This window comes from Schistocerca nitens, chromosome 6 (assembly GCF_023898315.1).
Source record: "Schistocerca nitens isolate TAMUIC-IGC-003100 chromosome 6, iqSchNite1.1, whole genome shotgun sequence".
In the NCBI taxonomy this organism is placed as follows: Eukaryota; Metazoa; Arthropoda; class Insecta; order Orthoptera; family Acrididae; genus Schistocerca; species Schistocerca nitens.
The window spans coordinates 695,569,581-695,594,344 of NC_064619.1; the positions used below are offsets into that span (position 1 = coordinate 695,569,581).

Consider the following 24,764-nt stretch of genomic DNA (forward strand, 5'->3'; position numbering starts at 1 on the left):
CCGATGTGAAGTGAAAACGTAGTCTATAAAGTGACGTAGCACGAATAAATATGATTTAATGTGTTTCCGTTATCATCTGAGAATCCCATATTGTAGTACGAAGTAAATTGATTTTTTTTTTGCACACTAAAATCCAATCTGAGGTGTAAAATTAGTTATGCGTTATTTCAGTTTCACATAGGTAAACTGTCTAAATTCTTATCATATGGATTGCATGCCCTGCTGCTGCAGGCGAAAGAAGGGAAGCAGCGGAAAACTGCTGCTATCTCAGCGCAAAAAATGTGAATCGTTCCGGTTTATTTAAAAGAGTCTGACTGAAAAGTGGGATATCAGGTGCCTTATTCTACCTTCATCAACATCCTAGAAATTTTTCCCAAAACTTTTGGCATGCAAACATATTTGCGCTTTTTTATGCTGAGAGAGAAAAATGAAGCGACAGTGGCAACGAGATGGAAGAACAACAAATGCTGGAACATAGTAGACAGTGGCTGTGTTATAGAAAGAGCGAAGGACACAATGGCATAGAGGGATACAGTGGCATTGGAACGTGGTTGACATTGACAGAACAGTGCTAGGGAAATCCTGAAGGAGACAGTGCCAGGGAGGAATTGGGGGGGTGGGCGGTGGGAGGGGAATAAAGAGAAGGAGAATATGGAAGTGGGTGACAGCCAGTGGTAATGAGAGACAGAGTATATGACAAATTATGACGAGGAAGAGACAGCAGCAGTAAGAAGGACACTAGAGTTAAGAGAGAACAAGAGGGGTGACAACGACAGTGAGACTGTAGAGTATGACAGAATGAAGGGGACTGTGGTTGTGACACAGGAGACAGTGACAATGGGTTGGGTTGAACGAATGAGTGAGAGAGGGCAACAGGGAATGGAAGGGTTTGAGCCTGAATTACAGTTAGCGGAGCTTCTGGGAGTTTGAGTTGAGTTGCAAGCTGAAAAATCGTGAATGTGTTCACAAGCCATACGTTTTGGGAAAAATTTTAAAGGTGCTGAGGAAGGTAGACCGAGGCAACTGGTAACTGAAATTTCAGTTACAGTGTTTTAAGTAAATAGGAACATATTAGCATCTTTTGTGCTCTGATAGGAGCATTTTTTCGTTGGTGGGACCATAATTTTACCCAGGTGCGTACCTCTTCGTCCGAAGGAAATCGACGGCGATGAATGTCTTCAGGGCTCCAAATGTATGGAAAACACATAAGGACAGATCGAGACTGTACGGAGCATTTGTAAGGGCTTTCAGGCGGAACTTCTACTGTTCCAACCAGCCCCTTGAATGTGTGCCGTTAGAAAAGTTCTGGAAGACTTACGCACCGACAAAAAATGATTATAGTGAAAGCACTCCATTCCGCACTTGGGCAACAGTTCGTGAAGGCTCCTCCCATTACATCATCCATATAGTGTATCCACATAACCTGATTCATCACTCAATTTCTCCTTCACGTTGCGAGTCACTTTCATCGCCTCTCCTATAACTGTCTTTATCCACACAAGCTCCGTCTTATTCCGCCCATCCTAACTGTTGTTCGATGTGCGATACCCGTTCATGAAACCTGTTCGCAGAGCTCTTGGGCCGTTTATTTATTATATAAAATGGCCCTTCTTTGAATTTCAGAAGCGACCTGAAATCATGCGTAGCTGCTGACGGTATTGGAGCAGTCCGGCCCTTACTCCTGACCACTTTCATTGAATCTTTCACACCCTCCACGAGTTTAGCAACTTCCCCTTTCAGACCGGAACCTTCTTCAGGACCAGTCAGTTTCAAGGCTTTGAATGTACCTTCTAATTCCTGTAGAGCGACACGATTTCCGGCATGTCTTGCGTTTATCGATCCTCCGTAGTCGGGATCTGCTCTATCGGTTTGTTTCATGACGTCCTCTTTATCTTTCTTGCAGTTCTCCTTTATCTCATCTAGTACGGCTTGACTTCCTCGCTAATCTTCGTTTGCTCCGTTTCCATGGTACTTAATCGAGTCTCACGCTTCTCGAGACTGGTGCCAAGTTCAGCGATTAATTCGTCCCGAATTTGAACCTTCAGATTCTGAAATATTTCGCGACGAACGCGCTGCAACTTTTCAGCTCTTTCCATGATTCTCTCCCTCGTTTCACTACAGCCGTTCGCCGCTTCGCGACATTCCCTCGCGGTCTCGTGACATTCTTCTGCCGTGCCTACTATTTTGGTTTTTATGCCCTCATTCTGTTTCTACATTACTTGTAACTCCTCATTTCAGCTTTCATTTATTTTACCCACCACGGCCATGAGGCTTTTTAGTATCGCCGTTACTGATTCCCGCCCAATAGATTCATTAAACTGCACGTCTTGTCCAAGCATTTGAATCTCTAAAGCGACGACAATCCTGCTGCGAATCTGAGAAATGTTATTTGTATTTTTGTCATCGGCAAGGGGAGCTGCTTGGGAACGGTTTAACATGCACAAGCGCTGGTGAAATCTCGCTCTAGAGTTTCAAACAACATTTCGTGCTTGTAATTAGAATGAGCTGTTCCCTGTTCTGTATTCACTTTAGAAAATGTGACTGTTACACTCTACGAAATCAGAATCGTTCTCTGGCGTTTCTATTGCCTCTGGCTCTTCTCTAACATCTAATTTACCCTTGCTAGAGCCCCTTTTGGGAGCAAGTATGCGAAGCCATTTCCAGATCTTATAGTACACGGATTCACCCTAAAAAACGACACAATAAAATTAGTTGAGAAAATTTTTAAAACCCGAAACAATACCTAATATTTATTAACTGCTAAAGTAATTTCTGTGACTCACAAAAATATTAAAAAAATATTAAAGTTCCCAGGTCACTAACAAATGATCACAAGCGATATAAGATTCCCCCAGAAAACACGAAATATGATAACACTTCCACAATTTCCCCCAAAATACAAGACAAATAAACTCTTCAAGACAACGCAGCTCAATCAGCGATGTTCCTGTAACGCCACTGGACGCAAATGGAACTGTCGGACAAAGAGATCTGGAATATATTCATTAATTAGACATTCTGTTGTACCTGGCCGCTGATCCTACGATTAACGGAATCCTAGGCAAGGGTCGTCATTTACAACTCTTCTTCTACAAACAATCCTGTTGGCAGAACATCCGCAACTGCGCATTTATTTTCACACGACCGGTAATTTACAACTGAAGCGGTATTTTCAACCTCTGCTAACTCTTGTACTGTTTATTAATACCGGCGAACATGGAGGAAAGGACGGTATCTAAGTGAACAATCTTGGCAGCTTTTTTGTTATTTATAACATCTCTTGAGCGGTATGAATGATCTGAATACGGTGAGATACACACAGTTTCTTGCGTTGTCGCTGAAATCGTTAACACCAAGTGTTCTGTCAAACGTGGGTAAAATATTAGTTTTATTACATCTAAAAGGTGAAGAATTGAATCGTACAATATTACACAGCATTTCTACATGAATTCGGGAAAAATATAATTATTAACTCTGTATCCTTATGGGACTACTGATGCAACACATCTTCATTCTCACGCATGAAGCGATCCAGCCGGCAAATGGCTGGGACCGTTTCATTCAACTACCAGCTTGCTGATTATTGGCTTGAAGTAGAGTATTACGTAACACATAAACTATTAAACACAGCACTTACAAGTTTTTCTCGACTGAAACACTTTTTGAGTGGAATCCTTTTCCGTGTACATGATCAACTTACCAACAGTTTTCGTATTTGGAAAAACCTTACTTTTGCGGAGTAATATTGAGAGGCACCCACTTGCCTTTCTCATACTGTGGCATCAAGCAGTCAGGCCTGCAAGATGAGTGGTTTGCCAAGCGAGTGGATTCTTCCTTAATTTATCGAGTAACATGAATTCTCGTATCTTACTATTTAGTTACAAATTATCCTCCTGTATGAATAACACGCAACGGAAACACGCATCTGACTATCAGTGATTTATAGAACTCTGACTGTACACTACGTACTGGCAATACCACATTTACTTTTTGTCTTTGATTTAACGGCTTTTATATAAATTCGGGACATTATGACAACATACAATTTAATGAAAAAGGCCACCAATCTCTTTCTTTTAACTAGCTGATTTATTCCTAAACACACAAATTCTACAACCTACAACAATATCACATGAGAAATTCCGCCCAGTGGGCATGGCTTTACATTAGTGAATCTCTATACTATGGTCTCGTAATCTATTTACCGCAACAGTGCACTTTCTGGATAGGATGGTGGATCTTTTATTATATCTCACTCTTCGACTCTCACAATCATCCTCACGAAACTTTCCTCCAGATCGAGCGATACAGAAGGAACAAGCATAACCCACAAATCTTTTGAAACTACCTTGCTACTCCCCCATGCAAACTACACATACCCAAATTACATGACATACACAACACAACAATATGAAATACTACACAAAGAATGGTTACAACATTATCACTTTCCGCTTTCCCACTTCAATCAATATTTATCCCAGTTTCACACGACACTGCCCCACTTTGTAATTCTACTTTCCTACTGTGAACTCTGGAGATAAACGCACGTCTTCCTGTGCAATGCAAGCCAAGTGGCGTTGCTGGATAGACGGCCGACTCACCTTGATTCTCTCTCAGAGTTTAAATCTAGCGTCACACGGAATGATATTTCTTAAATATTTCAACTTATGATACAACTACACGTGGTTTCATTGTGACCGTTGGTTTACTACAATCCCCTTAATATTACCTGCCTGACATTTAATTCTCCCCACAAAAGTTCCTGAGATAGAGAAATTATTAATTCCAGCTACTCTTAAATATTCCACATCCATACCATGCCTCCACTCTTTCATTACGGAGCACAACAAAAAACAGGTCTTTACAGCAGAAGGTCCAGCGGCAGAGTGCTGAAACAAGGCCGTATTCCGGTTCTCTCGCACCTCTGTCGAAGTGGGAGAAGCACCTTGCTACCTTATTGGTCAGCCACATTTCAGGCGCTCAAAGCTCTGGTAAAATTTTCATCTCTTTGGTCTCACCAAAGGTTCGACTCAAAGATGATCATATATCCACATTCACTATCTGTGGTTAGCAGACGACCATACATTCATTCATTTCACAGATCTCACCAAACTGGATGTAGGGATTTATTTTGAGGGAGTGCACATGTGATCAATTAAATAAATAAATTGTCATTCTTTCCCACACTGGTATCCGGCTTCGCTGTATTAATTGAAATTGAGTTACTTTTACACAAAAAATGTGTTGTTCTGACAAAAATATCGAAGTATTTCGTACCTATTTTCAATGTCGGGCGGTACTGTACCCTTTCACCACCGGCTACCCATGCAGAAAAAAATGGCACGGTACTATCCTTGCAATGCGAGGGTAGTTCCGAACATTTTTTTAAGAAAACTGTATTAGAACAAACATAGCAAGTCATCAAAATACCCAGGAGGAGACCTTAGCCCCTGGTGACCTCAAATAGAAGACCAAATATTGTTACTTTACCAAATTATTGACAGTTGTTGCATTATTGTACTCTCCACAATCCGGAGTAATGTACACATACAAATTTATAACAGTCCACATGACAAATAAAACATTATATCATACAAATAAAAAAATAATGTTGAGATAAAAATTTGCTTTAGTTACTGGGATCTTCGTTATTTTTATGAGTAATCCAAATTTCAATAATTCTAAAACAAATAAAAAAATACTAATTGTACTCATGAAATTTCAAATAGCTCACCGTCCAAACACAGAACAAGTAATCTGACATTCATAAATTGCGTTGTAATAATCTTTACACGGCAATGTCTAATTACAAAACAAAATCAACAAAAGAAAAAAATTCGTACACTAGTTACACGTTGAATGTCAAGCTCCATACCATTACTCTAAAATATACCTCAAACCTACAGAGAAATAAAACTGAGAAGAAAAACAATGAAATATACAAGTTACATACTGGTTACATAATATAGTTCGTCTAAGACATCATGTCATACCTTATTAACTATCATCACCTAAGCAATTGCCACAACTACTCGACAGTGAGTTTAACCTTATCCTCATCCACCAGTACAAATACCTGCTGCTGAGCCAGTCAGTCGATCAACTTTGATCAATACACGCAGTAAATGGTTTAGCAATAAGTGCTTGAATCCACCAGTAGCTCTCTTATCTTACTCTACTGCTTATTTCTCTGTTGTCACACATTTAGACGACAAGAACTTGCATTTTTTTACTAGCCTTCGTTACAATTTAATGTGAAATCTCACCACTGTGATAATAAAATAAGTGGCTTCAGTCAAAACACCAACAAGATTATTACTATGCACGACATAAAAATGCATCAATTAATTCCGATATTTGTTGTGCAATGCAAACTCTTCTCCCCTGTGACAACCTTACTGATCAATGCTACAAGAGCCGCTACGTTAGTATTACGCCACTGGCTAATAATTAAAGCATCATTGTACCAAATATTCTAATAAACATGCTACGTGATCTTGATAACCCAGAACAAACCAAAAAACAAACACTAACTATTCTAAACACAAATGATAACGAAATACAATTAAACTTGCTGTCCCTTCAGGAATGAAACATATAAAAAAACATTTACACAATTACAAATACATTATTCCCTATCTTGCGAGTCACACGGAAACATTTCATTCTGTGATTTTCTTGGGGTCAAAAAGTTGCTGATAGTTTTCCTAGAACCACTGTCTCGGTGTCAAAGCTCTCCCATGGTTACCCGGACGAAAGTCTTTGAGTCACTCAATTCGGCATTTTGAACACGCACTGAACAGTAAACTGTATCTCTCATTAAACACAAATGTCATAGTCACTCTCAGAGTACCATCCACACGAATCTGTTCGTCCAAAAAATGGCCCTACAACTACTATTACCCACGGTTCTGTCCTTTCAGTTCATGGTGTAATTAAAAGTCGTAAGTTTCAACAAACGGCACTTATTCTCGCGCCAATTCAAGAAATGTCTCCTACTACAGACGCAAATGTCAATGACCCACTCTAGTTTCTTGCCTTCATACAATAATTGTTCACCAAATGACAACTGTCCTCTAAGTATACCAAGTGTCCCACATGCAATTCACAAAGCACACTTAACAAGTCACTGCCCAAAGGTTTATGGATCCCACCGTTCAGTGGTCAAGACAAAACAAAACAATTGTCCTGTCTGCTAAAGACAAAATCTTTTCCACCACTCACAACGTGGAAACACCAGTCCCTCACTTTCCACCTTATGGAGACATACGAGCAGTCATCTTGTTTCACGGCTCCACAGTCCAGTACTAGTTAATAGTTGCTGGTAACAAATGCCCGCCGGGCTCTGCCGCGCGTCGTCCATTCTGCCGTGGCGCCGCTGCGCGCGCCGTTGAGCAGAAGAAACCACCCGCTGTTGCCTCCGCAGGATACCTTCCCCAGTCGTAAGGGTGGCGGAACTCATGAATGGCCAGTGATACATGCATGTCGCCCCAGGCCGTTGACCTGCTGTAGCGGGCGCGTGGAGTGTACCTCGACCAGCAGTGGAGTGGGGAGTGCCGCGGCTCTGTCGTCCGTCGCCATGGCAACGTCAGCTCGGCCCGCTAGCGGTATGGGTGTTACGACACCCAATCAGTCAGAGCCTTCCGTGCATCTCGCAACATTACAGACAAAAGGATATTCTTACATTATTTAAATACTCATTGATCACATGTATGATCTATTAGATACATTGGTAATAAAAGAATCTTTGTCCTAAAAAACATAAAATTATACGCCCTAGTTTTCTACACATACAACATCAACATTTATCTCTTTCCTATATACCGCCCACACTTGTGCTATTCATTGTACCTGTCGTCCCTCATACAAAACATGAAAGTGTAAAATTAAACAAAAGGAATAATAAGCAATCTATACTGCTCATAATTACAATATCAAATAGTAGGCTACTCTAACATCCTATCACAGTGAAAATATTAGAAACTTTATTCTAAAACTACAATATACAATGAACTTTTGTGCTTGTGACAGACTGAAATTAATACCCCTTAAAAGTGTTCTAACAAAAAATAAGAATAATCCACACAGCTCACAATTACCTACCACATGTTATTAAATAGTAAACTACTTTAACATCCTAACACAACAAACATTTAAGAAACTGATGACTCTAAATCTACAACATACAATGCACCTTTGTGCTTGTGACAGACTGAAATTAGTATCTTTCTATATATTTCACCTTTTTATTATATATAACAACATTTCTAGGACATGTATGAACCATCCACATGACGTCAGATCCTGACCTGCCATCGAGGTTCAGCCCAATCAAACAATACATAATAATGTTTTAGTTACAGATCGGTAGCATCCCCTTTACAGGAGTGTGCGCATTGATCACACTACTCTACGACTCTCACTCACCAGACATCACATTTTCCTTCTCATTCATTCCATTAATACACTAACAGCATAGGTCTAGAAGTCAGCTAACCTTAACACCACCACACTCACTACAACATACCATACCTTTGTTCCCTTCAACCACATAACACATGAAGCTGCTTCGGAGATAGCTTTCCAGTCTCCGAATTCGTCCTTTCACTCTGGCACCTCTCTCCATCGGCTTACCTCCGCATTCGCTTTACCCATTAATCATTCTGCTAAACACCAACTTAGAATTGCGACATTTCATCTAAGAACAAAAAATACACAAATTAATCAACCTGCAAAATAACTGTACACATTCTTGGTACCGTTTTGATTAGTTATACTGGTACCAGGCTTCAACAACAACAAAAAATATTATTTTTGCCAAATCGCAAATGTTATGCTAAGAATTAGATCTACACTTATATCACATCTTACGTCAGTATTCCACAACGTTCAGCATCTGGGTCTCATACTCCCTTTACGTCCTTTCACATTGTGCAGTTGTCCTCATCTCTTCATTCGTATTTCGGCTCTCCGTCCGTCCATTACTCCATCATTTCCTGGTCTTCCTTCGCCATTGGCATCAATCTCTATTGCAGCATACACAGGCCTCTCTGTAACATACATCTAAGACATCTCCACATTATTCAATTCTACTCACCTTTATTTACCACTGTTTCATCACGTCGAATCTCTCTTTATTAATCACACTGCTTCACGTCGCTTTTCTCCTCATATACCACCTTTATCCACTACTATTTATCACGTCGCTTCTCTATCTACCATCTTTAACAACTCATTAATCATCACGTCGTTTCTGCTTGATCCTTATTCATATGACAAAAAAATACGTACATACACCACTCTGTCGACTCCTGTTCATGACTCATTCGACCAGTCTATTCCGTTACACTTCCTGACATCCCGCCTGAAAATTCTTATGTTCGATTTGACCCTGCACAACGTTACACACCACAAATAAATACACTGACTATCTACCATAAATTGCCTACCTTAAATCTATCCTTAACTTTTCCATAATTTGATGTTAGAAATGTGATGAAGCCCACGAGATTGTTTTCCCTTGATCGTCTCAATCAGTACAGCATTTTCATGGACAATCCGCCTCACTCTGAATGGTCCACTATACACAATAAAGAATTCGCTAGTTAGGAATCTGTGCTTACACGAAAATTAAATGTGTGCAGAGAATATACAAGCTGGGAGAAATGGGCAGCCCAAGTGTTAGAAACTTAGGTGCTAGTGGCCTCTCTCACTAACACCAGATTCCGAACAACCATACACAGCACTTCATTATAACTGTCACCACGACAATGACATACTATAGATCAGATGGCATCTAATTTAAAAACTTCGATCACAATGTTTACTTCTTACATTACGTGTTTAGTATCTACAATAGTCAAATCACACTAATTAAATTGGACTCATTGGCATTATTACATAACATTTTAGCAACTGGATTCTTTGAAGAAACCGCTCTTTTACTGTACTGTTCGAAATAAAAGTTGCAAATTTTACTGAGATACCAGCCTAACAGATTCCATTACTGCCGTTTTATTCTCTGATCAGAAGTATGGTATTTGCATTCCTACATATTAGTTGAGTTTGTCTGCTACATAGACAATTTTCAGTGCCAGCTGCATGTGTTTTAAGAGCAAGATATTAAGGACTGATATGTTGGATTAGTTTCTCCTATCCTTCAATCCATTATGACAAGAAAGAAATGCCTGGATTCCATGCTCTCCTGTCATTCTGATACTTTCTACCCTCGACACTATCTGACCTGTCTCCGTTCACGATATCGCTCTCATTACCCAAGTGCTGAAATGACGCAGAATCGTCTACGCCTCTGCCTGCTATCACTATATCTCTGCGCAATCTCACTGGCAACTTATTTATACAGATTCTAAAGAACTCCCCAGGTTCGTATGGCACATCCAAATACCTGTTTCGTCTGAACATTTCCTGATAGCACGACACTGAATCCCTTATACCACATTCGTTACGATTTGGCATCATCAATATGCTTTGCGTAACCTGGTCCTCCTTACTTTTCGACCATAATTCATTTAAATAGCTACTACAGTCTTTAAGGTCTTCCTGCATTTTCGCTCTAGCCTCGTCCCTCAAATAGTTATACACAAACTTCGTTTTGAGGAGCAGTCCCCACGACGAAGGTAATGAATCGTGAAATTGAGACAGCCTTGGACTATACCCAGTTGGGTCTGCCACCTGTTTTATCCGACACAACCGTTCTTCTGACTCTGTGAATTCGTCTTTCTCTTTCTGCCTATTTTCGCTTTCTGAGTTTATCTCACTCTCCCTCTGCAATCTACCTGGTGGTGTGTCACCTTCGCTACTGCACGCTAATTGCAACTGTGCTAGTTCACTATGTTTCCTACTTATTTCTAATTGTGCCTCTTTAAACTGTAATGGTGGTTGTATCTCCTCCTGATCGGCACAAACCACTCGTTGCGTACTGTCAGAACCTGTCTCGCCTCTTGTACTGATCTTTTCTGCATCTGCACTAACCGTATTCATTCTGGCCACTACCTCTTTGATTCGCTCATCTGGCGCCACGTCCCTTCGCTCAGTAGTATCACTCTCTATTGCAAATACTTGTACCTCCAAATTATTAGCCCTTTCTTTCACGACGTCACATACTTGCTTCAACGCACCCAGATTCTTCTCCCCCTCATCTAACCGATTATTAACTGCGGGCAGACGCTCCTCGATAACTGCGTGTAGCTTCCTCATTGCCTCTTTATCTCCCTTATCCATTGCCTCCAATTTTTCCGTATTTGCTTCCAATTTTTTCTTAGTTGCTTCAAATCTTTCCTTATTCTCCCTATCTCTCTCCTTATTATCTCTATCTAATCTTTCGTTAATATCTCTATTCATCGCTTCAAATCTTTCCTTATTATCTCTATCCATCCTCTGTAAAAACTGCAGTATTGCTACTTTCGACGCGCTCTCCTCGTTCGCCTGAGAAACCGTAGCTTCGCTAAGGGTAGCTGCACTTTCACTGCACACCTGGCCTAGTCCCGAGCCCGCGTCGTCGGGAAAAGCCCGCGATTGTGGACAAAGCCCGCCGCATAAAGGATCCCCTTGCAGCGGTCCACTGAACAATGCAGCCCCTTCGGAGTGTTTGTCTTCCTCGCTCATTAACCCATGGTCAACAGCTACTTCCTGCTGCATTGCTACGTTCACGCCAGAATCGCTATTCTCCATGGTGACTACACTTTTAGACTGCGACCTAGTTACTACGGACATTATGCAAAAAAATTTATGCAACGATCTTCCAGCCTTGGACGATATAGCAATTAATTACATAAAAAATAATAAAAGATCCTCACCAATCCAGAAAGAATTTGCAAACAAAAAAAATTTTACTTCTTAGCGCTATCACAATATATTCCATCAAAAAAAATCTTAACAGCAAAATAATCTAGAAAAAAAAATATCCTGACAAAGATATCCTGGTAACAAAATTATCGTGGCAAAAAAAACGGAATCCTGGCTACAAAATATCCTAACAAAAAATAATCCTGGCAGGGTCGAAATTATGAGAGGCACCCACTTGCCTTTCTCATACTGTGGCATCAAGCAGTCAGGCCTGCAAGATGAGTGGTTTGCCTAGCGAGTGGATTCTTCCTTAATTTATCGAGTAACATGAATTCTCGTATCTTACTATTTAGTTACAAATTATCCTCCTGTATGAATAACACGCAACGGAAATACGCATCTGACTATCAGTGATTTATAGAACTCTGACAGTACACTACGCACTGGCAATACCACATTTACTTTTTGTCTTTGATTTAACGGCTTTTATATAAATTCGGGACATTATGACAACATACAATTTAATGAAAAAGGCCACCAATCTCTTTCTTTTCACTAGCTGATTTATTCCTAAACACACAAATTCTACAACCTACAACAATATCACATGAGAAATTCCGCCTAGTGGGCATGGCTTTACATTAGTGAATCTCTATACTATGGTCTCGTAATCTATTTACCGCAACAGTGCACTTTCTGGATAGGATGGTGGATCTTTTATTATATCTCACTCTTCGACTCTCACAATCATCCTCACGAAACTTTCCTCCAGATCGAGCGATACAGAAGGAACAAGCATAACCCACAAATCTTTTGAAACTACCTTGCTACTCCCCCATGCAAACTACACATACCCAAATTACATGACATACACAACACAACAATATGAAATACTACACAAAGAATAGTTACAACATTATCACTTTCCGCTTTCCCACTTCAATCAATATTTATCCCAGTTTCACACGACACTGCCCCACTTTGTAATTCTACTTTCCTACTGTGAACTCTGGAGATAAACGCACGTCTTCCTGTGCAATGCAAGGCAAGTGGCGTTGCTGGATAGACGGCCGACTCACCTTGATTCTCTCTCAGAGTTTAAATCTAGCGTCACACGGAATGATATTTCTTAAATATTTCAACTTATGATACACACGCTATTTCTTAAATATTTCAGCTTATTGTACACACGCTAGTAATTCAGCTTAACTTAAGCACACGGAAGTATCTCAACTTACAACTACATGTGGTTTCATTGTCACCGTAGGTTTACTACAATCCTCTTAATATTACCTGCCTGACATTTAATTCTCCTCACTAAAGTTCCTGAGATAGAGAAATTATTAATTCCAGCTACTCTTAAATATTCCACATCCATACCATGCCTCCACTCTTTCATTACGGAGCACAACAAAAAACAGGTCTTTACAGCAGAAGGTCCAGCGGCAGAGTGCTGAAACAAGGCCGTATTCCGGTTCTCTCGCACCTCTGTCGAAGTGGGAGAAGCACCTTGCTACCTTATTGGTCAGCCACATTTCAGGCGCTCAAAGCTCTGGTAAAATTTTCATCTCTTTGGTCTCACCAAAGGTTCGACTCAAAGATGATCATATATCCACATTCACTATCTGTGGTTAGCAGACGACCATACATTCATTCATTTCACAGATCTCACCAAACTGGATGTAGGGATTTATTTTGAGGGAGTGCACATGTGATCAATTAAATAAATAAATTGTCATTCTTTCCCACACTGGTATCCGGCTTCGCTGTATTAATTGAAATTGAGTTACTTTTACACAAAAAATGTGTTGTTCTGACAAAAATATCGAAGTATTTCGTACCTATTTTCAATGCAGAAAAAAATGGCACGGTACTATCCTTGCAATGCGAGGGTAGTTCCGAACATTTTTTTAAGAAAACTGTATTAGAACAAACATAGCAAGTCATCAAAATACCCAGGAGGAGACCTTAGCCCCTGGTGACCTCAAATAGACGACCAAATATTGTTACTTTACCAAATTATTGACAGTTGTTGCATTATTGTACTCTCCACAATCCGGAGTAATGTACACATACAAATTTATAACAGTCCACATGACAAATAAAACATTATATCATACAAATAAAAAAATAATGTTGAGATAAAAATTTGCTTTAGTTACTGGGATCTTCGTTATTTTTATGAGTAATCCAAATTTCAATAATTCTAAAACAAATAAAAAAATACTAATTGTACTCATGAAATTTCAAATAGCTCACCGTCCAAACACAGAACAAGTAATCTGACATTCATAAATTGCGTTGTAATAATCTTTACACGGCAATGTCTAATTACAAAACAAAATCAACAAAAGAAAAAAATTCGTACACTAGTTACACGTTGAATGTCAAGCTCCATACCATTACTCTAAAATATACCTCAAACCTACAGAGAAATAAAACTGAGAAGAAAAACAATGAAATATACAAGTTACATACTGGTTACATAATATAGTTCGTCTAAGACATCATGTCATACCTTATTAACTATCATCACCTAAGCAATTGCCACAACTACTCGACAGTGAGTTTAACCTTATCCTCATCCACCAGTACAAATACCTGCTGCTGAGCCAGTCAGTCGATCAACTTTGATCAATACACGCAGTAAATGGTTTAGCAATAAGTGCTTGAATCCACCAGTAGCTCTCTTATCTTACTCTACTGCTTATTTCTCTGTTGTCACACATTTAGACGACAAGAACTTGCATTTTTTTACTAGCCTTCGTTACAATTTAATGTGAAATCTCACCACTGTGATAATAAAATAAGTGGCTTCAGTCAAAACACCAACAAGATTATTACTATGCACGACATAAAAATGCATCAATTAATTCCGATATTTGTTGTGCAATGCAAACTCTTCTCCCCTGTGACAACCTTACTGATCAATGCTACAAGAGCCGCTACGTTAGTATTACGCCACTGGCTAATAATTAAAGCATCATTGTACCAAATATTCTAATAAACATGCTACGTGATCTTGATAACCCAGAACAAACCAAAAAACAAACACTAACTATTCTAAACACAAATGATAACGAAATACAATTAAACTTGCTGTCCCTTCAGGAATGAAACATATAAAAAAACATTTACACAATTACAAATACATTATTCCCTATCTTGCGAGTCACACGGAAACATTTCATTCTGTGATTTTCTTGGGGTCAAAAAGTTGCTGATAGTTTTCCTAGAACCACTGTCTCGGTGTCAAAGCTCTCCCATGGTTACCCGGACGAAAGTCTTTGAGTCACTCAATTCGGCATTTTGAACACGCACTGAACAGTAAACTGTATCTCTCATTAAACACAAATGTCATAGTCACTCTCAGAGTACCATCCACACGAATCTGTTCGTCCAAAAAATGGCCCTACAACTACTATTACCCACGGTTCTGTCCTTTCAGTTCATGGTGTAATTAAAAGTCGTAAGTTTCAACAAACGGCACTTATTCTCGCGCCAATTCAAGAAATGTCTCCTACTACAGACGCAAATGTCAATGACCCACTCTAGTTTCTTGCCTTCATACAATAATTGTTCACCAAATGACAACTGTCCTCTAAGTATACCAAGTGTCCCACATGCAATTCACAAAGCACACTTAACAAGTCACTGCCCAAAGGTTTATGGATCCCACCGTTCAGTGGTCAAGACAAAACAAAACAATTGTCCTGTCTGCTAAAGACAAAATCTTTTCCACCACTCACAACGTGGAAACACCAGTCCCTCACTTTCCACCTTATGGAGACATACGAGCAGTCATCTTGTTTCACGGCTCCACAGTCCAGTACTAGTTAATAGTTGCTGGTAACAAATGCCCGCCGGGCTCTGCCGCGCGTCGTCCATTCTGCCGTGGCGCCGCTGCGCGCGCCGTTGAGCAGAAGAAACCACCCGCTGTTGCCTCCGCAGGATACCTTCCCCAGTCGTAAGGGTGGCGGAACTCATGAATGGCCAGTGATACATGCATGTCGCCCCAGGCCGTTGACCTGCTGTAGCGGGCGCGTGGAGTGTACCTCGACCGGCAGTGGAGTGGGGAGTGCCGCGGCTCTGTCGTCCGTCGCCATGGCAACGTCAGCTCGGCCCGCTAGCGGTATGGGTGTTACGACACCCAATCAGTCAGAGCCTTCCGTGCATCTCGCAACATTACAGACAAAAGGATATTCTTACATTATTTAAATACTCATTGATCACATGTATGATCTATTAGATACATTGGTAATAAAAGAATCTTTGTCCTAAAAAACATAAAATTATACGCCCTAGTTTTCTACACATACAACATCAACATTTATCTCTTTCCTATATACCGCCCACACTTGTGCTATTCATTGTACCTGTCGTCCCTCATACAAAACATGAAAGTGTAAAATTAAACAAAAGGAATAATAAGCAATCTATACTGCTCATAATTACAATATCAAATAGTAGGCTACTCTAACATCCTATCACAGTGAAAATATTAGAAACTTTATTCTAAAACTACAATATACAATGAACTTTTGTGCTTGTGACAGACTGAAATTAATACCCCTTAAAAGTGTTCTAACAAAAAATAAGAATAATCCACACAGCTCACAATTACCTACCACATGTTATTAAATAGTAAACTACTTTAACATCCTAACACAACAAACATTTAAGAAACTGATGACTCTAAATCTACAACATACAATGCACCTTTGTGCTTGTGACAGACTGAAATTAGTATCTTTCTATATATTTCACCTTTTTATTATATATAACAACATTTCTAGGACATGTATGAACCATCCACATGACGTCAGATCCTGACCTGCCATCGAGGTTCAGCCCAATCAAACAATACATAATAATGTTTTAGTTACAGATCGGTAGCATCCCCTTTACAGGAGTGTGCGCATTGATCACACTACTCTACGACTCTCACTCACCAGACATCACATTTTCCTTCTCATTCATTCCATTAATACACTAACAGCATAGGTCTAGAAGTCAGCTAACCTTAACACCACCACACTCACTACAACATACCATACCTTTGCTCCCTTCAACCACATAACACATGAAGCTGCTTCGGAGATAGCTTTCCAGTCTCCGAATTCGTCCTTTCACTCTGGCACCTCTCTCCATCGGCTTACCTCCGCATTCGCTTTACCCATTAATCATTCTGCTAAACACCAACTTAGAATTGCGACATTTCATCTAAGAACAAAAAATACACAAATTAATCAACCTGCAAAATAACTGTACACATTCTTGGTACCGTTTTGATTAGTTATACTGGTACCAGGCTTCAACAACAACAAAAAATATTATTTTTGCCAAATCGCAAATGTTATGCTAAGAATTAGATCTACACTTATATCACATCTTACGTCAGTATTCCACAACGTTCACCATCTGGGTCTCATACTCCCTTTACGTCCTTTCACATTGTGCAGTTGTCCTCATCTCTTCATTCGTATTTCGGCTCTCCGTCCGTCCATTACTCCATCATTTCCTGGTCTTCCTTCGCCATTGGCATCAATCTCTATTGCAGCATACACAGGCCTCTCTGTAACATACATCTAAGACATCTCCACATTATTCAATTCTACTCACCTTTATTTACCACTGTTTCATCACGTCGAATCTCTCTTTATTAATCACACTGCTTCACGTCGCTTTTCTCCTCATATACCACCTTTATCCACTACTATTTATCACGTCGCTTCTCTATCTACCATCTTTAACAACTCATTAATCATCACGTCGTTTCTGCTTGATCCTTATTCATATGACAAAAAAATACGTACATACACCACTCTGTCGACTCCTGTTCATGACTCATTCGACCAGTCTATTCCGTTACACTTCCTGACATCCCGCCTGAAAATTCTTATGTTCGATTTGACCCTGCACAACGTTACACACCACAAATAAATACACTGACTATCTACCATAAATTGCCTACCTTAAATCTATCCTTAACTTTTCCATAATTTGATGTTAGAAATGTGATGAAGCCCACGAGATTGTTTTCCCTTGATCGTCTCAATCAGTACAGCATTTTCATGGACAATCCGCCTCACTCTGAATGGTCCACTATACACAATAAAGAATTCGCTAGTTAGGAATCTGTGCTTACACGAAAATTAAATGTGTGCAGAGAATATACAAGCTGGGAGAAATGGGCAGCCCAAGTGTTAGAAACTTAGGTGCTAGTGGCCTCTCTCACTAACACCAGATTCCGAACAACCATACACAGCACTTCATTATAACTGTCACCACGACAATGACATACTATAGATCAGATGGCATCTAATTTAAAAACTTCGATCACAATGTTTACTTCTTACATTACGTGTTTAGTATCTACAATAGTCAAATCACACTAATTAAATTGGACTCATTGGCATTATTACATAACATTTTAGCAACTGGATTCTTTGAAGAAACCGCTCTTTTACTTTACTGTTCGAAATAAAAGTTGCAAATTTTACTGAGATACCAGCCTAACAGATTCCATTACTGCCGTTTTATTCTCTGATCAGAAGTATGGTATTTGCATTCCTACATATTAGTTGAGTTTGTCTGCTACATAGACAATTTTCAGTGCCAGCTGCATGTGTTTTAAGAGCAAGATATTAAGGACTGATATGTTGGATTAGTTTCTCCTATCCTTCAATCCATTATGACAAGAAAGAAATGCCTGGATTCCATGCTCTCCTGTCATTCTGATACTTTCTACCCTCGACACTATCTGACCTGTCTCCGTTCACGATATCGCTCTCATTACCCAAGTGCTGAAATGACGCAGAATCGTCTACGCCTCTGCCTGCTATCACTATATCTCTGCGCAATCTCACTGGCAACTTATTTATACAGATTCTAAAGAACTCCCCAGGTTCGTATGGCACATCCAAATACCTGTTTCGTCTGAACATTTCCTGATAGCACGACACTGAATCCCTTATACCACATTCGTTACGATTTGGCATCATCAATATGCTTTGCGTAACCTGGTCCTCCTTACTTTTCGACCATAATTCATTTAAATAGCTACTACAGTCTTTAAGGTCTTCCTGCATTTTCGCTCTAGCCTCGTCCCTCAAATAGTTATACACAAACTTCGTTTTGAGGAGCAGTCCCCACGACGAAGGTAATGAATCGTGAAATTGAGACAGCCTTGGACTATACCCAGTTGGGTCTGCCACCTGTTTTATCCGACACAACCGTTCTTCTGACTCTGTGAATTCGTCTTTCTCTTTCTGCCTATTTTCGCTTTCTGAGTTTATCTCACTCTCCCTCTGCAATCTACCTGGTGGTGTGTCACCTTCGCTACTGCACGCTAATTGCAACTGTGCTAGTTCACTATGTTTCCTACTTATTTCTAATTGTGCCTCTTTAAACTGTAATGGTGGTTGTATCTCCTCCTGATCGGCACAAACCACTCGTTGCGTACTGTCAGAACCTGTCTCGCCTCTTGTACTGATCTTTTCTGCATCTGCACTAACCGTATTCATTCTGGCCACTACCTCTTTGATTCGCTCATCTGGCGCCACGTCCCTTCGCTCAGTAGTATCACTCTCTATTGCAAATACTTGTACCTCCAAATTATTAGCCCTTTCTTTCACGACGTCACATACTTGCTTCAACGCACCCAGATTCTTCTCCCCCTCATCTAACCGATTATTAACTGCGGGCAGACGCTCCTCGATAACTGCGTGTAGCTTCCTCATTGCCTCTTTATCTCCCTTATCCATTGCCTCCAATTTTTCCGTATTTGCTTCCAATTTTTTCTTAGTTGCTTCAAATCTTTCCTTATTCTCCCTATCTCTCTCCTTATTATCTCTATCTAATCTTTCGTTAATATCTCTATTCATCGCTTCAAATCTTTCCTTATTATCTCTATCCATCCTCTGTAAAAACTGCAGTATTGCTACTTTCGACGCGCTCTCCTCGTTCGCCTGAGAAACCGTAGCTTCGCTAAGGGTAGCTGCACTTTCACTGCACACCTGGCCTAGTCCCGAGCCCGCGTCGTCGGGAAAAGCCCGCGATTGTGGACAAAGCCCGCCGCATAAAGGATCCCCTTGCAGCGGTCCACTGAACAATGCAGCCCCTTCGGAGTGTTTGTCTTCCTCGCTCATTAACCCATGGTCAACAGCTACTTCCTGCTGCATTGCTACGTTCACGCCAGAATCGCTATTCTCCATGGTGACTACACTTTTAGACTGCGACCTAGTTACTACGGACATTATGCAAAAAAATTTATGCAACGATCTTCCAGCCTTGGACGATATAGCAATTAATTACATAAAAAAATAATAAAAGATCCTCACCAATCCAGAAAGAATTTGCAAACAAAAAAAATTTTACTTCTTAGCGCTATCACAATATATTCCATCAAAAAAAATCTTAACAGCAAAATAATCTAGAAAAAAAAATATCCTGACAAAGATATCCTGGTAACAAAATTATCGTGGCAAAAAAAACGGAATCCTGGCAACAAAATATCCTAACAAAAAATAATCCTGGCAGGGTCGAAATTATGAGAGGCACCCACTTGCCTTTCTCATACTGTGGCATCAAGGAGTCAGGCCTGCAAGATGAGTGGTTTGCCAAGCGAGTGGATTCTTCCTTAATTTATCGAGTAACATGAATTCTCGTATCTTACTATTTAGTTACAAATTATCCTCCTGTATGAATAACACGCAACGGAAACACGCATCTGACTATCAGTGATTTATAGAACTCTGACTGTACACTACGCACTGGCAATACCACATTTACTTTTTGTCTTTGATTTAACGGCTTTTATATAAATTCGGGACATTATGACAACATACAATTTAATGAAAAAGGCCACCAATCTCTTTCTTTTCACTAGCTGATTTATTCCTAACCTACAACAATATCACATGAGAAATTCCGCCCAGTGGGCATGGCTTTACATTAGTGAATCTCTATACTATGGTCTCGTAATCTATTTACCGCAACAGTGCACTTTCTGGATAGGATGGTGGATCTTTTATTATATCTCACTCTTCGACTCTCACAATCATCCTCACGAAACTTTCCTCCAGATCGAGCGATACAGAAGGAACAAGCATAACCCACAAATCTTTTGAAACTACCTTGCTACTCCCCCATGCAAACTACACATACCCAAATTACATGACATACACAACACAACAATATGAAATACTACACAAAGAATGGTTACAACATTATCACTTTCCGCTTTCCCACTTCAATCAATATTTATCCCAGTTTCACACGACACTGCCCCACTTTGTAATTCTACTTTCCTACTGTGAACTCTGGAGATAAACGCACGTCTTCCTGTGCAATGCAAGGCAAGTGGCGTTGCTGGATAGACGGCCGACTCACCTTGATTCTCTCTCAGGGTTTAAATCTAGCGTCACACGGAATGATATTTCTTAAATATTTCAACTTATGATACACACGCTATTTCTTAAATATTTCAGCTTATTGTACACACGCTAGTAATTCAGCTTAACTTAAGCACACGGAAGTATCTCAACTTACAACTACACGTGGTTTCATTGTGACCGTTGGTTTACTACAATCCTCTTAATATTACCTGCCTGACATTTAATTCTCCCCACAAAAGTTCCTGAGATAGAGAAATTATTAATTCCAGCTACTCTTAAATATTCCACATCCATACCATGCCTCCACTCTTTCATTACGGAGCACAACAAAAAACAGGTCTTTACAGCAGAAGGTCCAGCGGCAGAGTGCTGAAACAAGGCCGTATTCCGGTTCTCTCGCACCTCTGTCGAAGTGGGAGAAGCACCTTGCTACCTTATTGGTCAGCCACATTTCAGGCGCTCAAAGCTCTGGTAAAATTTTCATCTCTTTGGTCTCACCAAAGGTTCGACTCAAAGATGATCATATATCCACATTCACTATCTGTGGTTAGCAGACGACCATACATTCATTCATTTCACAGATCTCACCAAACTGGATGTAGGGATTTATTTTGAGGGAGTGCACATGTGATCAATTAAATAAATAAATTGTCATTCTTTCCCACACTGGTATCCGGCTTCGCTGTATTAATTGAAATTGAGTTACTTTTACACAAAAAATGTGTTGTTCTGACAAAAATATCGAAGTATTTCGTACCTATTTTCAATGTCGGGCGGTACTGTACCCTTTCAGTATTTGTAATCTCGGAAAACGATGCAGCACACATAAGGCGAATGCTGTCATATCAAAACAGAATAAGAAAAGGTTTTTAACATGGCTGCCAATCAGCGACTGTTGTATAATACAAAATCTTGAAAAACACAGCCCTCAGTCACGAACACAATTAAATTGTAACCTAGGTTTCGGTGTCACAAGGGACACCTTCTTCGGACAAAATTAAAACTAAATGTTACAGCATAACGTACCAAAAAATACGAAAGCTGCAGTCATACCTGACAGCATCAGATAGTCAGAATTAAAATAAAATGCAACAGAAGTGCAAGCCATTAGGGGCTGCCATGTAGTCAACACAAAATTGTGTTTTTCAAAATTTTGTAGAATAAGAAATCATGTTAAACTTGTATTACAAAGCGGAACAGAGACAATAGTCTGAAAAGTGTTTTCAACGTACAACACACTCCCCTACACAGCTGCGGAGCAAACAGGAAGAAACTAATACTTTTGACGTTTACATTGTAACATCAAATGCTAGTAGTTTCCTGAGACAGTTAACATTTAACATAGTCCTCATGATTAAGGGAGAACTGTGCGCTCTCTGTGTCAACTATTTTTCCTTAGGCTGTTGTTAGCGGCCGCATTGTGATGTTTGTAGGTGGTCTGCTGTACGCAGTGAATGGGCCGACCTCTCCGAGGATACCTGTCCGGGGCTTCACCCTGGATACGGACAACGAGTCCGTCGTCGACCGCTGGGGAGCAGAAGAGGTGAGCATCACGCCTCTCAAAGCAATCAGCGCGCTGTTGGCAGAATCACCGTGGAGACAACACACTGCAAAGGATTGTTACAATGTTTTATTTATCTGTCCCAAAAATATAGCTGTTACCGTGAAATTAAGTACTAGTCTTCCTTTACATGCACTATCGGGCCACCTATTAGGTTCCATTCATATGACGTACGTCCACCCTTCGCCTTTATGACGGCTCGAACTCTGCTGAGGACACTTTTAATGAGGCTCTGAGTATCTGTGGAGGAAAGACAATCCATTTTTCCCAAAGAGCGGAAACCAGAGAAGTTAATAATATTACACACTGGGTTCCGTAGTGAAGTCGACGTTCTAACTCACCCCAGAGGTGTTCCATTGGGTTCGGGTCGGGACCCTAGGGATGCCTGTCCGTTTCAGGAATGTTATTGTCCAAAAATCATGGCCTCACATATCAACAGGGTGCGCTGTCGTGCTGATATAGCCATCGAACTATTCCTCTACTTGACGCAGTACAGAATGCTGTAAAATCCTCATTTAGCATTTTCTTAAGCAGAGTAAGAAGACCACACCCTAATCATGGTAAACATTCCCATACGGTAACAGCACTTCCTCCGTATCTCACTAAATATGGTGGCAGGTGACGTTTTCCAGGCCGTATACTGTCCGGTCTGACTCTCGTGACATCTATTGGTCAGTTCTGCATTACTGTACATAAGGTGTATGGATGCTTGTTATCGAATAGTGATAAATGGTTCAAATGGCTCTGAGCACTATGGGACTTAACATCTGAGGTCATCAGTCCCCTATAACTACTTAAACATAACTAACCTAAGGACATCACACAAATCCATGCCCGGGGCAAGATTCGAACCTGCGACCGTATCGGTCGCGCGGTTCTAGACTGAAGCGCCTAGAACCGCCTGACCACACCGGCCGGCTCACGCTTCAGTGCGCCAACTTTTCCCAACGATAGATTGTAGAATTCTGCAGATTGGCCGTTTAGAACACGTCCGCTACAGGATGGCTTTTCCAACAAGGTAAAGAGGATGAAGTCACTAGGAACCACGTCAGGAGAATACGTGGTTGATTGAAAATATGATAGCCCAAAAAAAAAAAAAAAAGCATCAAGTGTGACTGCCCTTCATGCAGAATGAGCTATGGCATTGTTCACTCCCCAGAGAGCTCCCCACGACGCATCGTCTTGACAGCTTCCCGTAACACCGGAAGGAGGTTTGGGCAGTGTCCTCCCGTGACGTTTTGTCCCTTATCAGCGTGGCTGTTAGCACAACGCCATGGCAGTCCCAAACCACACCCAGCACCACCTTCCCCGACGATGGTTGGGTAATGGAGGCAGGTATTAAGGGTCCCAAAGCAGCACTAAGGAGTGAGTCGACCTGGCGCAACTTGGACGATACTGCAACCAAAGTATCCAGAAATGTCAAGGAAGAATTCTCGAGGCATGCAACCACAAGTCATGATCCTGTCATCCATGCTAGACTACATACTCTGCAGATGGAGAGAAGGTAACTGAAGTCGAAATACTGTCCCAAGAATCCACTGCGTTGGTGCAAGTGATCATGGAAGTGTGGACTTTCAGGAGTAACACTGATGGGAGCAATTACTTGCAATAGAGAAAACGCTGCTGACGTGCTGTTTGACGCAAAAGAAATCAAGCAGACTGTGGCTGTTGACAGGGGTTGTTTGGGGGCGGATCCAGCAGCAGAGATAACCATCTACAAGTTAGATACACCAAAATAATTGAACAAACAGAGAACAAATTCTGTAGTATTTGTAGTAGAGTAGTAGCCAGGCAATTGGTTAAAGGTATAACGTAGTTTTTTAGTAGTAGAAGTAGTCGTATTTTTAGTTTTATATTTATTGAAGTATCAGAAGTAAGTAATTAATACGTAATTTATTACTGCCTAAGGCAATGTGATTTGTATGGCCTATTTTAGCTTTTCAGATAATAGGTCGTAATTATGAAGAATAAATAAATAAATACCGCCCGATACGGCG

The 24,764-nt window shown here is 40.4% G+C and overlaps 1 protein-coding gene across 1 annotated transcript in view; it reads left to right on the forward strand.

The window, feature by feature from the left end:
• LOC126262287 (peptidyl-alpha-hydroxyglycine alpha-amidating lyase 2-like) overlaps positions 1-24,764 on the forward strand; it is a 210,236-nt gene that overhangs the window by 167,316 nt on the left and 18,156 nt on the right. The window contains exon 7 of the mRNA XM_049958806.1: positions 22,640-22,749. Coding sequence (XP_049814763.1) covers positions 22,640-22,749 — 110 coding nt within the window. The remainder of the gene's footprint in view (positions 1-22,639; positions 22,750-24,764) is intronic.